This window comes from Ahaetulla prasina, chromosome 2 (assembly GCF_028640845.1).
Source record: "Ahaetulla prasina isolate Xishuangbanna chromosome 2, ASM2864084v1, whole genome shotgun sequence".
NCBI classification, from domain to species: Eukaryota; Metazoa; Chordata; class Lepidosauria; order Squamata; family Colubridae; genus Ahaetulla; species Ahaetulla prasina.
The window spans coordinates 19,134,184-19,151,096 of record NC_080540.1 but is presented as its reverse complement, the minus strand read 5'-3'; the positions used below and the strand labels follow the sequence as shown (position 1 = coordinate 19,151,096).

The following is a 16,913-nucleotide window of genomic DNA, read 5'->3' as shown; positions in this document are numbered from 1 at the left end:
TTATCTTGTGTGTTTAGGTTTGGGACTTTTGGGACGACCATGACCTGGATGACTGAGAATCTCTACAGACTTTTAGCTATCCATTTTGGGATGAACACCCTTGAATGGTGTGGGAGTACGAATGGATTTCCAGAGGGGAAAAAACTGCAGACTACAGGAACCATTTGCACTTACTCAGGTGACCCTGAGGACACAGATAAACCTCCAAGTGCTTCAACAACCCTCTAAAACAGTGGTTCTCAAACTTTATAGTGCTGCGACCCCTTTAATACAATTCCCCACGATGTGGCGACCCCAACCGTAAAATTATTTTTTTTAGGCAGCGATCTCAGCGCGCCTCAGCAGCCGCAGAAGGGGGGGAAAGCAGCAAACTGGTTTTTTTAATTTATCGCGCCTGAAGCCGTATTGGCTAGCGATCTGAACTGCTTGTGATTGCCTTGAGGATGGAGGCATTAAAGCGGAGACTCCTCCCCTATTAAGTTTATGGCGCCTGAAGCCAGATTAGGCTAGCGATTGGGAGTGATTGCAGCTGGCTTGAAAGGGAGATATCAGAGCAAAGATTTCTCTCTTTTTTAATTCATCACGCCTGAAGCCGAATTCTTTGACTTGCAAGTATACTTCCCATATTTCCGATGGTCTTAGGCAACCCCTGGCAAATCGTCATTCGACCCCCAACGGGGTCGCGACCCACAGGTTGAGAACCGCTGCTCTAAAAGGATGCAGATGTCCAGCTGTCTGCAAGGAATATAAATCCCATTCCCCACCATCCAGTCAGAGCCGAAGAAGCTTCTTGGATGAGAAGTGAAATGTCTTCAAAAGAAAAAACAAGAAAGTCCAGCTGTCTCCTGAAAAAGCACCTTTGGGATAACCATGATCTGGATGACGGAATCTCTACAGACCATTAATCACTTGAACAGAAAGAGGAAGCTTGAGAGTTCACAAGGTTGATACTATATGGAACAAAACAGGTCGTGAAGAGGATGTGTAGCATCCCAGATAATCCTTCAGACTCTGCTCAAGCATCGCTTTTATGCTACATCCTGGATGATGTTCATCCATCATGTTCGAAGAGGACCTTGACATCTAACAAGTTATGGGGCTGTCCACGATGTGTCCACAGGTGACTGGTAAGGCCTATACGGGCACGAAATGTTCTGCCACATGTCAGGTAGACATATGTGGGTATCATTGTTGCAGCATTTGAAGTTCTGGCTTTGTGGAGTGCTCGCTTCTCTATCTACCAATGATCTTTTCTGCCATCCTCACCGCTCTCAGCCACCGCCTTCCTCTCCGAAGCAGTAGCTCTTCCAAACCAGACAGGACAAACTCTGTCATTTGCACCTCTATAACTGTCTGGTTCGGTTCTGCAACCCAGCAAGAAAAACACAGACTTCAGAGGATAATTAGAACTGCAGAAAAAATAATTGCTACCAACTTGCCTTCCATTGAGGACCTGTATACTGCACGAATCAAGAAGAGGGCCGTGAAAATATTTGCAGATCCCTCGCATCCTGGACATAAATTGTTTCAACTCCTACCCTCAAAACGACGCTATAGAGCACTGCACACCAGAACAACTAGACACAAGAACAGTTTTTTCCCGAAGGCCATCACTCTGCTAAACAAATAATTCCCTCAACACTGTCAGACTATTTACTGAATCTGCACTACTATTAATTGTTTCATAGTTCCCATCACCAATCTCTTTCCACTTATGACTGTATGGCTATAACTTGTTGCTGGCAATCCTTATGATTTATATTGATATATTGACCATCAATTGTGTTGTAAATGTTGTACCTTGATGAACGTATCTTTTCTTTTATGTACACTGAGCGCATATGCACCAAGACAAATTCCTTGTGTGTCCAATCACACTTGGCCAATAAAATTCTATTCTATTCTATTCTATTCTAAACCTTGTTTAAGAAATCTGGAGGGACTTCTCCCGATTGTCACCAGGCGTCAACGCTGACTAAAAGGCACCCTCGCACGAGTCAGATTTTTTTATTTATTTGTCAAACATATATAAGATAACAGGTAAAAGTATAAACATAATTTGGATACCTGAAAAGAGTAAATCAAAAGAAATATTAGGACAGGGATGGTAGGCTTGCAGGTGCACTTATGCACCCCACTTACAGACCTCTTAGGAATGGGGTGAGGTCAATAGTAGACAGTTTAAGTTTAAAGTTTTGGGGGTTTGCGGAAGAAACCACAAGAATCAGGTAGTGCATTCCAGGCATTTCTGAAGTCCAATCTGTTACTGAAGTCATATTTTCTGCAATCGAGTTTGGAGCGCTTTACCTTGAGTTTGTATCTATTATTTGCTCTTGTATTGTTGTGGTTGAAGCTGAAATAGTCATTAATTAATTAATGCATTCGAGTTTCTTAATTCGTGCGGAAGAGGGCGCTGTGCCCTGCAAAATTCAGAGCCGAAACAGAAAGATCCGAGGGATTTTTGTTTTGCTTTGTTTTTTTAATCGATTCCCTTTTCTGGCCTTTTGCGTTAAGTTAGCGGAACACGTTTTCCCTACAAGGAAAACTACGGGGCATGCGCAACTACGCCGGTACCCAAAGCCCTTTTTTCGTTTCGAGCCCGAACGCTTACCTGCCTGTTGTAGTTCAATTCAATGGAATGAAAAAAGGCACTACATTTCCCAGAAGCCTTTGTGCCACGAAGCCGGGAAAGAAAAATGCACTGCGGTTAGCTTCGTTTTGCTAAGAGCGACGGACTCGGAGAGGCTCTTTGCGCGGAATTAGGAAGCCGGTTTTACTGTGTTTTAATCAGTGCAATCGCGGCGCCTGAGCTTCAGCCGAGAAGGGTAAAGGCGGATGTGGGTCATCAAAGGCTAAGCCCAAGAAAAGAATATTAATAGTAGCCTTGAATCCTGTCGGCTTTCTTTATATATTTTATGGAGTATGCAGGTTTCCTTAATAGGGTTTTGCTTTGTTTTGTTTCTGTAACTAATCAGGCTCCTTTCTCTTTCCACCATCAAGAGTTCATCCTCTGCCTACTAAAAGAGTGCACTTGAGCAAGAAAAAAGAAGAAGGAAGCTAGTCTCCAGATCACACAGGTGAGTGAATGGAAATGGAATGGTCGTGAATTCGTAGCCTTTTGCTACCCATGAAATTGCACCTTACATATGGGATGGATGAAAATATAGATAAGAAGGGTCAAAACAGTATTGTGAAAAAAAGTCTACAGGTGGGCGCCAAAATGTTCTTGCACATCTAAGATCCTTTAGATAGGTCTCAACCTTGGTGCCTTTAAGACTTGTGGACTTCAACTCCCAGAGTTCCTCAGCCAGCTTTGCTGGCTGAGGGACTCTGGGAGTTGAAGTCCACAAGTCTTAAAGGGACCAAGGTTGGAGACCCCTGCTTTAGGAGATCCCTTTGTAGCAACATCTCTATTTTATTTTATCTTTATCCTGCTATCTCCCTCCAAAATTAATGGAATTAATGGATTGTAACAATTTGTTGGGGGGGGGCAATGTAGCATCCTTTAATTTTCCTATTCCAAATCTAGGGAAGGGGGAAGTGAGAGAAACAAAGCGATGTGATTTTTCTCATGCTGGCTGGAGCAATTGTGGGAGTTGAAATCCACACATCTTAAAGTCGGTGATGTTGGGTGAGTGAGTCACTCATGTTTCTGACATGTATAACATTGCTGGAGGTGTTGCACTTGTTAGAAATACCTTTCAAAGTGCAGTTTGAAGTGCTAGTGCTACCTTTAAAGCTCTACATCAGGGGTCCCCAACCCACCTGGGCCACAGCCTAGAACCAGGTCCCAGCCTGGTAGGAACTGGCCTGCACAAGTGGCTGGCAAGCAGGCAAAGCTACATTTGCACAAATGGAGCTTCGTGCACGCCACTTGCACAGAATCATCTCTCTCCCCCTACCCCACCCCACTGCTGCCACCCCTGTTGCCACCACTACCACTAGTGCATAGAGCTGGAAAGGTTGGGATCACTGCCGTGCATGGTACCAAAAGGCTAAGATTTTTCCAAACAGATTTATCAATCAATCATAGAATCATAGGGCTGGAAGGGACCTTGGCGGTCTTCTAGTCCAACCCTCTTCCCCCAAGGCAGGAGTCTCACACAACACCCACAACTCCAGGAGGCAAGCTATGCCACTAATTATTCTCATTGTCAGGAAATTTCTCCTTAGTTCCAAGTTGGATCTCTCTCTGACAAGCTTCTACCCATTGCCTTTTGTCCTGTCCTTGGATGCTTTGGAGAATAAATCGACCCCGTCTTCCCTGTGAACAGTGCTTCAAGTATTGAAAGACGGCTATCATATTACCCCTAAGCCTTCTTTTCATTAAGCTAAACATACCATGTTCCTCAGGTGTGTGCTTCATACGGTTTAGCCTCCATTGTCATCCTTGCTGCTCTTCTCTGCGTTCTTTCTAGGGCCTTAGCATCTTTTTTGCATTGTGGTAACCAGAATTGGATGCAATGTGGCCACATTAGTGCAGAATAAAGCGTTAGTATCACTGCTTGTGATCTTGATGCTATCCTTCTTTTGATGCAGCCCTAGGACTGCATTGGCTCTTTTGATAGCTGCAGGACACTAGTGGTTCATATTTTAGAGATGGTCCACCAGGGCAGCTAGATCCTTTTCGCAGGCACTATTGTTGAGTCATGCATTGCCTATTCTATTCCTGTGCATTTGGTTTTTCCTGCCTAAGTGCAGGGACTTCTTTTTCTCACCACTGAACTGCATCTTGTTGGATGGGGTCCAATGCTGAAGTCTGGCAAGATACTTCTGAATTTTGAATGTATCTTCCAGAGTGTTAACAATTCCTTCCAGCTTTGTGTCATCCACAAACCTGATGAGTTGCTCTTCTATCCTGTCATCTAGATCTTTTATGAAAATGTTGAAGAGCACTGGGTGTCTGTATCTGTCTGTCTGTCTGTCTGTCTGTCTGTCTATCTATCTATCTATCTATCTATCTATCTATCTATCTATCTATCTATCTATCTATCTATCGGGCTCCCCTCCTAAAGGAGAGTTTGAGACAAGACTGACCCCTTCTCTTATGGAAGCTAGTAAAATTTGGACTTATCTCAAAGGACTTTGTGATCAATGACACCAAAATGAATTACTATAATGTGTATTATTAATATAATTTTGTATTTGTTACTATTGCCTTATTTGTATTATATTCTGTAATTGCATAGAGTCTGTTAAGGATTAAAATGGGGATAAATCTCAGAAATAAAATCGCCAAATCCAGATAGCCACATGGCAGCATTTAGAAAGCTTTGAAATGTTTGGCACTTGGAATCCTTTGACCACTTAATGGTTATCTGAAGTTTTATTATATCAGAAAAATCAGGGCCTCTGATATTATGATATCCCTCGAACTCTAAGAATCCAATCCATATAAGCAAAACTTTTTTAAAAAAAATTACTGTTGTTCATAGCCCTTTTTTTGCATGCTGTCAGTTGTTTTGTCACTTAAATAATTTAAGATATCTTTATCACTTCATTGTTTAACCAGCATGATAAAGGACAAAGAAGCCTTTCAGAGACTGAATTTCCTCTATCAGGTGAGAAAAATTTCCCGGCATAGGAATTAATTTCACTAGGCTGTTTAAAATGGGGGTTTTAATGGGAAATGACCCTTAGCTATGCCTCAGTTTCCAATTTGCTCACAAATGCATGTGAAATTCATGTTTTTCCCTTGGGTACAGTCAGAAAGACAAGTCCTTTAAAAGCAATGCAGAAATAGCATGCACAGCACGGTTTCTGGAATTTTTTTCAACCCCTTTCCCAACAGCTCCTATATAGGAGGCATCTATTTTTTTCCTGTATTGCTTATGTATATGTGCATATCCATGTTCCTACTCTTGGAACATGGTACATTTACATGTCTTTGTACTGTATGTGTGCATATTCTCCCCAGAGTTAAATCAGGGCATGTAACTAATTGTGCATTGGTTGCTTGGGTCTTTATGTGTTCCTGCTGAATGCTATATATGTGAATTAGGAACCACAGAGTGGGCTGAATATATATCAGGCTTGGTCACATGACCAAGAGGGAGGAGGGGTTAAGAATGGAGGAGTTGGCAGAATTCTACAGGATTGTAGTGGGATTTTTCTTCTTCTGGATTCTTCACAATCCTAAATTTGTTTTTCAACTTGTCCCTTCTCCCATCCCATGACAAATTTGATCCTGTTTTCACATAATGATCCTTGAAGATGTGTGGACTTCCAACTCCCAGAATTTTTCAGCCAATAAACCAGGGCATTCTTGTAAGATCCAGATTAGCCCTATAAGCAATCACCAAAAGGAAGTACCTCATCCTGACTTACTTTGGAAAGCAATCAACTAGGGGGCTCATTTGACTTTCAAGGAAGATTGCCCACAATCCAAAAGTTATAATGGGGAAATAATGAATGTCACCCTTCCCAAAGTGGGAATCACCAAGGATGATCCTCATGCCCAAGTAGTGAGAATCAATGAAGAATTTCTCACAAAGACACCATCTTTCAGGATCTGGCCAATCAATGTCTTGTACTAAAATAAGACACCTACTTTAGTGATCACATTATGCTACTCGAGCTCTGACATGTGACCCAAGAAAATTGATGTACCATAATTTTTGGAGTATAAGACATACCTTTTTCCCCCAAAAAAGAGGCTGAATATTTGGGTGCGTCTTATACTCCGAATGTAGCCCCACCCAGCTTCTCAAATGGAGGTTTCAGAGGCTGAAAGAAGCTTCAGAAAAGAAGCCCCCAAACAGAGCTTCAGAGGCTTTTTTTCTGAAGTTGTTTTGGAGGCTTTCAGAGGCAGAAAAAAGTTTTTTCTGAAATGGAGTTTCAGAGGCAGAAAAAAAAGCAAGGCACAGAGCTCACAACCAAGGAACCTGTTGCTAAAATTCACCTCTGGGAACATCTGGGAGTATTCCGGGAGGCCGATCCACCTGCCAATCAGCTTTTTTCTTATTTTCCTCCCCAAAAACTAAGGTGCGTCTTATACTCGGAAAAATGCTTTTATGCTTTTAAGATGCGCTACGATTCTTTATATGTTTTACAACCAAGGCCTTAATAGGATCAAGATGATTCTCTGTAAGATCCCTTTGTTATGAGGCAACTGGACTGCGTAGGATGCCTTTAACCTGAATATCTGGGAGGTGATAAGAATGTTTCTCTTTCTTAAACAGGCAGCGCATTGTGTGCTCGCCCAAAACCCAAATAATCAAGAGTTGGCTCGTTTCTACTGTCACACCCAAAACAACATCAGCCGGCGGCTCGTCTTGAGACAGTGAGTAGCCATCATTTGTGGGAGGCGATTACAAGCAGGGTATAAATTCTAGGGTAAAGATACTGTTTCCAGTCCAGCAATAAATGTAACATTTTTTTCTTCCCATTTTTAAACCTATTTTCTCCCTGTTGCCCATTTTTTTTTCTTAAAAATCTACTTGTAATCTGACATGGATTATTAATGCTTTATTTATTCTCGTGTTCTTTATGGGGAATAATTTTGTAATTGTTAACAGTGCATCCATATTTAGGAGTGAGACTGGAGTTGATGAGACTTCAATAAATAGAGCTAAGGTTTGTTTGAACTTCATAATTCCCAACCAAAAAAATGCCAGTTTTACTACTATCATACAGATTAATTCATGGCTGCCTTGAGATTTCAATGAACTTTTGGCATCTGATACAGTTTTTGCTCTTAACTGCTCCAATATAGAAATCACATCACTTTCTCCTAATTAACCTTTTCTAAATTCCTCTTCTTTTGACTCTCTTCTTTTACTGTTTTCTAAATTTGGCATTATGGGTCAAAACTGAAATTGATCAGACTGAGCTTGGTATTTCCCAACCTGGCAACTTTAGGGTGTTTGGACTTCAACTCCCAGAGTTCCCTAGCCTGCAGAGTTAAGAGATATGAACTCCATATCTCTTAAAATTGATGAGGTTGGCAAACAATGGTTTAGAAGAGCTGGGTGGTTTTTGGTTGCTATCTCACTTTGGCCATGAACTCAGCGATTCTGTTCATACCTCTCATTATAGCACAACTTTGCTAATCAAGATGTTACATTTGGCTAGGTTCATGTATTGCACCGAGTCACGAGGATACTCACATATCCCATTAAGGCAAAAACTAGATTCTTCCCTAACCAAAACCACATTATATCTTAGTTTGTTATGAACACCCTGTCAGTGTGTGGTTGGCTATAAATAGTATAGCTCAGGGGTCTCCAACCTTGGCAACTTGAAAACTTGTGGACTTCAATTCCCAGAATTCCTCAACCAGCAAAGCTGGTATAGATAATGAACAAGGGTAGTTGAGTGCTGCAAATTCATTGATCACCTGATTTTGTGTGCAGGGACCCTTCCGTAAAAAGAACCATCTGCAAATCCTGCTTCTCTCTTCTCATTCCTGGAGTCAGCTCAACTGTTCGTCAAAGAAGTCAGTATTACATTCTTCTCCTCCTCTTTTGCAGTGCTGCCTGGATGTTATTCTTGTTCTAGAATCTGATATGTTTTCGCCCCTTCCTCTTGGGGTAAATGGATGCTAGGGTTGAGGTGCAGAAGAGGGACTCTGGGGATGGGGGGAGGAACGACCTGCATTTCCCAGTTCGATTTCTTTCTTTTCACCCAGTGGCCACAAAGCCACGTCTTCTCCTGTGGCCCTCGCATTTCAACATGGCAGTGTTATAATGCTGACAAAGGTGGTGGCTGGAAAACCTTCCCATTTTTGCATGTCTTGAAAGCATCTTTTTTATTTCCTTAGCTTTTCTCATTTTTACAGCCCTTACTTGATACCTGCAATAAATTGTTCACATTCTGTTTCTAAGCCACGCGTGTCCAACCTTTCAGCTTGTCTGTGTTGTGACCCTGGCCAAGTAGGTAGTAGGAAACTCAGTCAGTGTAAAAAACAAACGAGCTTTATTAGAACAGCTGAGAATTAACTCATTCTCAGCGTAGTCCAACTAAATTAAAGCAAATTCCTCCCAACGCAATTCCTCAATTTTATCACCAATCTTGGTCCAATTAGGCAAACTGCCGAAGGCCTTTCTTGGCAAAAGTTCGGAAGACACCAGTACAAAACAAATGCAACAAGACAAAGCTATCAATGTTGTTTTCCGGCAAAGAGCCCAAACGCCATTGCTGGTCTTTTAAGCCTTATGGGAGGGGCTAATGATCTCTTGGCCCTATTCCTGAGTTGTCCTCTTTGCTTGAGCTGCTCTTCTGTTCTGGCAGCTCTTCTCATGTGTGCATTAGGAACAGGCTCCTGTTCCTCTGCCTCACTACTGTCAGTCTCTGGAGTCCGCACCTCACTCCCCGATGGCCCTGGCCCCACTTCAGCCTCTGATGCAGAGCCCTCATCCGGGCCTTCCGCAGCCTCCAGGACTGGCCCATGTTCTTCCTCAGCCTCATCGCTGTTTGATTCCATTGCCAGCTCTGCAGGCTGCTAGCAGACCACAACAGTCTGAGCCTCATTGAGGCATGAGGGATTGTCTTGGGCTGCATATAAAATATATTATATACTTAATGTTTATAAATTACATATAATGTTAAAAGTTTACGATCTTATGGGGGTCACTGTATTTGCTACCCAGGGCCGCTTGGGGCCCATAGGCTGCGGATTGTACGTGCCTGTTCTAACGGTCTTTTTGATGTAGAATCCATGAAATGAAGTTGCCAAGGAAAGTTAGGGAGCTTGGCTAGTTATTTAGTTGCAGGTACTCCTTGACTTACGACTACAAATGAGCCCAAAATTTCTCTTGCTAAGGCAGTTGTGAGTTTTGCCCCATTTTATGACCTTTCTTCCCACAGTTGTTAAGTGATTCACTTCAATAGTTAAATTAGTAACACGATTGTTAAATGAATCTGGCTTCCCCAAAGATTTTGCTCGTCAGACGGTCACAAAAGGGGATCACATGACCCTGGGAGACTTATTGCCCAGTAGCCAAATTTTGATCATGTTACCGTGGGGCTCCTGCAATGATTGTAAGCATGAAAATGTCGCTCTTTTCAGTCCTGTTATAACTTTGAACAGTCACTAAATGAATGGTTATAAGTTGAAGGCTACCTGCCCTCCCTCTGAAATGCTGAAATTACTGCAGTTATTAGTGCTCTGTATGGAGATCCGGGCAAGAAGAGTCTGAGGCTAGGCTGAGTAAACACAATATGTTTATTGCTAACCAACAATAGCTAACAGAACAAGGCAACTTTGCTAAATCAATAGGGGGGCTGTGATTTCCCGCAGTTTGGCTGCTCGCGTCTTAGCCAATCAGCGGCGACCAGCAACGGCAGGCTTGGACTGAGTCGTAATCATGAGCAGGGGTCTCCAACCTTGGCAACTTTAAGCCTGGAGGACTTCAACTCCCAGAAGCTTTGCTGGCTGGGGGATTCTGGGAGTTGAAGTCCTCCAGGCTTAAAGTTGCCAAGGTTGGAGACCTCTGCTCATGAGGATTTAAGAGTTAGTTAACAGGATTGTTCAGTGAATCTGGCTCCCCCATTGACTGGTTGGCAGACGGCACAAGGTGATCACATAACCCTGGGACCCACGTCAAAAAATACATGCCAGTTGCCAAATGTCTGAATTTTGATCACATGACCATGGGGTCACTCCAATGGTCGTAAGTGTGAAAAATGGTCATAAGGCACTTTTTTCAGTGCCGTGGTAACTTCGAACGGTCACTAAGTGGGAAGGGAGGACAGAGTCTTCTGTTCCAGGCCCCTTTTACATGATTCGTTCTTCCATGTTTCCAACCAGAGCGCCGTCATCAACGTGGGACTGTTGTGCAGTGCCTGAACTGTGTCCTAAGCAAGCGTTTCCTCAGTATCCCTGACTACAAGTTGTGGTCGGAGCAGCCTGAGGCATTGCTGGAGAACCAAACGCCAGCCGGTGCAGGCACCAAAGGTAAACCAATGCTGGGAAGTCTCTGAGAGAGAAGAGCTGCTAGGAACGGAGGAAAAGGTCACATTTGCTTTGTGCCTGAAGGTCCCTCTTGAGCAGGGGTGTCAAACTCAAGGCCCATGGGCTAGATCCAGCTGCAGGTGCTTAAATCTGGCCCACAGGGCCGGCCGGGAAATAGCAAAGGACCAGCTTGTGGTGCCTCTGGCAGCCAAAATGCCAGCAGAATGCTGCAGGAGGCCGTCCAGGCCGAAAATGGGGCACGGGGGGTGGGGGGGCACATGAGCCCCTCCCAGTGCTCTTTTTTGGCCAGCAGTGTGCTGCAGAAAGCGTCTAGCCCATCTCACCCCCCCAGCTGGCCCGTGGAAGAGAACTGCAATGCTGATTTGTCCCTCGAAAAGAACCCAGTTTGACACCCCTGCTTTTGAGCAACCTTAGTTGCCTCACAGCTAAACCAGGGGTGAAATGCTCCCAGTTTGGACCGGATCACCTGATCCGGTAGCGATGGTGGCGGGTGGTTCGGAGAACTGGTAGCAAAAATCCCTGCCTCCCCGCCCCAGCTGAGCCGCCTGATCATCAGTGGGTTTTTGTTTTTTTTTACTTTTAAAAGCATTTTTTCTTCGGCCGAAAAAATGCTTTTAAAAGTTTTTTTAAAAGGCCTCTGATGATTGCGTGGCTCAGCTGGGATCGTCAGAACCCTTTAAAAGCCTTTTTTCTACAACCTCTTCAGCCAAAGAGGTTGTAAAAAAAAAGCTTTTAAAAGGCTCCTCTGGCGATCCCAGCTGAGTTGCCTCCACCCACCAAGCCATGCCCAATGAACCAGTAGTAACAAATTTTACATTTCACCCCTGAGCTAAACCCACCATATTGTTGCAACAGCAAGGGTTGTGGTGACCACAAATTTGAGGCAAATTTGATAGAGGGAAGGCCTTTTTAAAATTTATCCTATATTTGGTGGAGCATCAGAGTGTTCCTCTCTTTGTGGGAAATTTATTTTAGGACCTATTTATTTTCCTTGTTGATTTTCAGCAACTAGGCCTGGAAGGGGAGGGGAAAAACAGTTTGGTATCGTGGTTAAGGCACATTAAGGGGGGAAACTCTGATCTCCAGTCCGGTCTTAGGCCCAAAGCCAGCAGGATGTCCTTGGGCCGGTCATTCTCTCAGCCCTTGGAAGAAGAAGAAAACAAGGGGAAACTACTTCTGAAAAAACCTTGTCAGGAGAGAACTGCAAGATCTTGTCTGGTCGCAATGAGTCAGCAGTGACTCACACAAAAAAGTGTGGAAGGAATTCAGAAAATAAGTTTAGGGAGGACATGCAGCTTGATCTTAAGGGGCCCATTCCTACTGTCGATTAAGATTACGCTGTTCTCTGTCAACTATGTTTGCTAACTATATTGAATTTTATTTGCTGAAGGGTAGAAATGGAGAAAGAGAGCCAGTTTACTATACAGTACAGATAGTCCTCGACTTACAACCACCATTGAGCCCAAAATTTCTGTTGTTAAGTGAGTTTTGCCCCATTTTAAGACTTTTCTTGGCCCAGTTTCTAAGTGAATCACTGCACTTCGTAAGTTAGTAACCTGGTTGTTAAATGAATCTAGTTTCCCCATTGACTTTGCTTGTCACAAGGTTGCAAAAGGGGATCACATGACCCCGGGACACTGCAACCGTCATAAAGATGAACCAGTTGCTATGTGTCCACATTTTGATCACATGAACAAGGGGATGCTGCAAAGGTCGTAATTATGAAAAACGGCCATAAGTCACATTTTTATTTTAAACATAAAAACGAAAACTCATCAAATCAATTTCATTACAACTTGCTGCATGGGTGTTAACATATCTTCCTGTGCATTCACAGAATAAACATCTCTTTCATACATATATCTTATATTTATCTTTTTTAACATATCTTTCCATCTAACCACTTGTAAAACAAATCCCATATTTTATAATATTGCTTATCTTCTTGCTCTCTAATTTCAAATGTTAACTTACTCATCTCTGCACATTCCATCATTTTTCTAATTATTTCATCTTGCGAAGGTAACTTCTCATTTTTCCAATTTTTAGCAAACACAATCCTAGCTGCTGTAGTAATGTTCACAATCAAATATTTTATATCTTTAGTATATATCTCAGGCATAAGTCACATTTTTCAGTGCCATTGTAAATTTGAATGGTCACTAAATGAGCTGTTGTGAGCCAAAGTAATAGGCTTAGACAAGAATGGGGGATATCTAGTCCCACTTTAGGCATGGAAACCACCTGGGTGATTTTGGGCCAGACCTTCCCTCTCTCTCTCAGCCCCAGGAAGAAGGTACTTGGCAAAAACGTTGCCAAGAAAAAAGGGTCCACGCAACCACAGTTGGTTTGAAGGACCATAACAACAATAAACGCACGATAGCTGAGGTGATTGTGTGGCTAATTATGAACATTCAGGAACACTGATATTTGTAAGAGACAGCATTAGAAGATCTTGAAACTGGATTATAGGAAAACGGCCAAGAGATGTGATGATGTGATGTTTGAACCTCTAGAGCAGGGGTGGGGAACCATGGCCCTTCTATGACTTGTGGACTTCAACTCCCAGAATTCCTAAGCCAGCAAGTCCTAAAAAGGCCACGGTTCTCCACCCTGCTCTAGAGATAGAGACCATTGTCCGTGAAGTGAAGTGGCGGCTCCTTAAGTGGCTCAGTGGCTAAGACGCTGAGCTTGTCAATCAGAAAGGTTGGCGGTTCGAACCCCTAGTATAGGTCTGTGTGAGCAGGGGGTTGGACTAGATGACCTCCAAGGTCCCTCCCAACTCTGTTACTGTTACTTCGAGATAAATTGGCCTAAGTACTTTTCCCCACATCTGTCCTATCTCCCTCCTCCTTCCCTCTCTCTCTCTTGCTAGTTTGATTTTGAATCCCAAATACTCAGAACAGCGTTGAACTTGGTTGAGTAGCTAAGCAAAGAATAAAGTTCTGGGTCGATTAAAATAAAACATGTGAAGACTGGCTAAAAGGGATGAAACTAAGGACAAAGTGTGGGTGCTTCCAGATGAGAGAGGTTGAGCCACAGAAAAGAAAATGAGATGAGGAACCAGAATTGCTATTCCTGCATCACAGTTGTAATATTTCTAGTCAGCATAAATGCCATTCAGCCATCCTGTATTATCCATAAAGTCCTGTCAAAAGAACGTAATTTTGCCGTAAACAAGTCCTAGATGGATCCAGGATCTGTGGTTCCTTGTTCTAGATTAGCCAGGAAATCATTAGAGTTGGAACTGGGAGGAAGGAGATAGAGAAGGGACAATTTGCATAGCATTAGGGCAGGAGAAGGGCAGGTAGCCATTTAGCAACTGGCATCCACAGACTTATCGTGAAACCTTCTCCTTGTGTCCCATGTTTAGGCCAGACCTCCAGTGCAGCACAAGAGCCACACAAAGCCTCCCAAATGGGAAAGGCAACAGTCCCGAGTTCCAGTCCGTGCAACTGTCTTGCCTCTATCACAGCTGGCACCCAGTCAATAGGAGCAAAGAGTGGGAAGTGACATCTGCCTTGGGATTGTTTCATTTTTGTAACCCAGGAGTGAATCACCTGCCTTGGATGGAAGAAGCCAGCAAGATGACATTCAGGACAAGAGAAAGTCGAGGAATTATACTTTCCAAAAGTTCAACTTGCTACTTGAAGAACTTCAATGAGTTGGTGGTCTTAATTTTAGGATAAACTTGGCATCTTTGCTGATCTAATCCCTTGGGTGTTTTATGCGGGTTTTTTTTTAAGTTTTAATATGACTATTTTTGACACGTTAAGTCTTTCATATTTTTTGCTGTCCAATGCTGAAGTCATTTCTGGTGAGATGGGCAGCCATACATAATTTAATAAAGAAATATATATGCTGTACAACTAGAGCAGGGGTGTCAAACTCAAGGCTGGGGGGGCCAGATCCGGCCCAAGGGGTGCTTAGATCTGGCCTGCGGGGCTGCCCTGGAAACAGTGAAGGACTGGCCTGCGGTGCCTCTGCCAGCAAAAATGGAGCTCGGGAGGGCCTCATTCGGGTCCTTCCGAGCCCCTTTTTGGCGGGCAGAGGGCTGCAGGAAGCTGTCGCAGCTGAAAACAGAGCTCAGGAGCCCATTTTCTCTGGCAGAGCACTCAGGCCCCCCCACAGGTGCCCCCGACACGAGTGAGGTCGAGTTGGCCACGCCTACCTTGGCTATGCCCACTCAAACACAACCCTGATGCAGCCCTCAATGAAATTGAGTTTGATACCCCGGAACTAAAGAAACAGAGGAACAGCCCACCCCCACGCTCTGGTCCTGAAAGTTGCTTCAGTGTAGCTTATTTGTGTTTTTTTTATTTGTTTGTTAAATGTATTTGACACGTATTTCACTATTCTACCACTGCTGTCTAAGAATGTGCCCCTTTTCCACTTCTGTGACCAGAGAATGCCTCTTTTCCAATGCTGCCAGTCCTGACTTCAGTTTCTGCCACTCTTTTATCTAGGTGCACCTCAGATCTGAAGCACCGCTGATGTTCCTGTCAGAAGAACTTAGTGAAAAGGTGACAAAAGAAAGTTTCAGCCTCATGTCACTTTTGTGTACCAGATAAATTACCAGAAACTGGAAGTAAATTTGTTTTAAAACACGTGTACAGTACTTGCATTGTGCTTTCTAACAAGTGAGCTCAATTTATCTTTCTTTTCTGCTTAGGGGAAGTACTAAAGGTGTATATATAAAAGTGTATCTCATAGTTTAAAACTATGAGACTGTGAATCCTTCAAGGTCAGGAAAAAAAAACAATTATTGGAATTCTACTTTTGTCAGGTATTTGAACGCCTGCCAGTTTCCCTTTGCAGCCTCTTCTTCTGCCATACAGAACCAATGTGGGATTATTCTTTTATTTCTCTCCTTTCCCACGGCTGAGGTGTCGCATATTTTGATTTGCTAAAGGTTTTTGTACGGTGTTCCTTTGTCAATGTTATTTCTGCCATAGAAACTTGGAACAATTTTATTCACTTGAAGGGGATAGATAAGGATATCCAGGAAGAATATGGGATCACAAGCTTCCTAACAAACAGGAAGCAGCAGGTGAAGCTAAGCAAGATCACATCAAATATCTGTACAATTAGCACAGGGGCCCCCCAAGGCTGTGTGCTCTCCCCACTTCTCTTCTCTCTGTATACCAATGACTGCATCTCCAACGATCCATCTGTTAAGCTACTGAAGTTCGCAGATGACACAACAGGGATTGGTCTCATTCGAGACAATGACGAATCCGCATATAGACGAGAGGTCGAATGACTAGCCTTGTGGTGCAACCAAAACAATCTGGAACTGAACACATTCAAAACCGTAGAAATGGTGGTAGACTTTAGGAGAAACCCTTCCATACTTCCACCTCTCACAATACTAGACAACACAGTATCAACAGTAGAAACCTTTAAATTTCTAGGTTCTATCATATCGCAAGATCTAAAATGGACAGCTAACATCAAAAACATCATCAAAAAAGGACAACAAAGAATGTTCTTTCTGCGCCAACTCAGTAAGCTCAAACTGCCCAAGGAGCTGCTGATTCAGTTCTACAGAGGAATTATTGAGTATCATTTGCACCTCTATAACTGTCTGGTTCGGTTCTGCAACCCAACAAGAAAGACACAGACTTCAGAGGATAATTAGAACTGCAGAAAAAATAATTGCTACCAACCTGCCTTCCATTGAGGACCTGTATACTGCACGAATCAAGAAGAGGGCCATGAAAATATTTACAGACCCACGCATCCTGGACATAAACTGTTTCAACTACTACCCTCAAAACGACGCTATAGAGCACTGCACACCAGAACAACTAGACACAAGAACAGTTTTTTCCCGAAGGCCATCACTCTGCTAAACAAATAATTCCTTCAACACTGTCAAACTATTTACTAAATCTGCACTACTATTAATCTTCTCATCATTTCCATCACCAATCTCTTTCCACTTATGACCGTATGACTGTTGTAGAATAGATTTTTTTTTATAGAATAGAATTTT

The 16,913-nt window shown here is 43.1% G+C and overlaps 1 protein-coding gene across 6 annotated transcripts in view; it reads left to right on the top strand.

The window, feature by feature from the left end:
- RPP21 (ribonuclease P/MRP subunit p21) overlaps nt 1-16,913 on the top strand; it is a 100,211-nt gene that overhangs the window by 70,161 nt on the left and 13,137 nt on the right. For 2 of the 6 annotated variants that reach the window (XM_058169118.1, XM_058169119.1), the window contains 4 exons: nt 3,001-3,077; nt 5,513-5,561; nt 7,182-7,282; nt 8,355-8,437. In XM_058169118.1, the coding sequence (XP_058025101.1) occupies nt 5,514-5,561; nt 7,182-7,282; nt 8,355-8,437 (232 nt within the window). In that variant the 5' untranslated portion in view covers nt 3,001-3,077; nt 5,513. The other 4 variants (XM_058169121.1, XM_058169122.1, XM_058169117.1 and 1 more) reach the window with 4 other exon arrangements.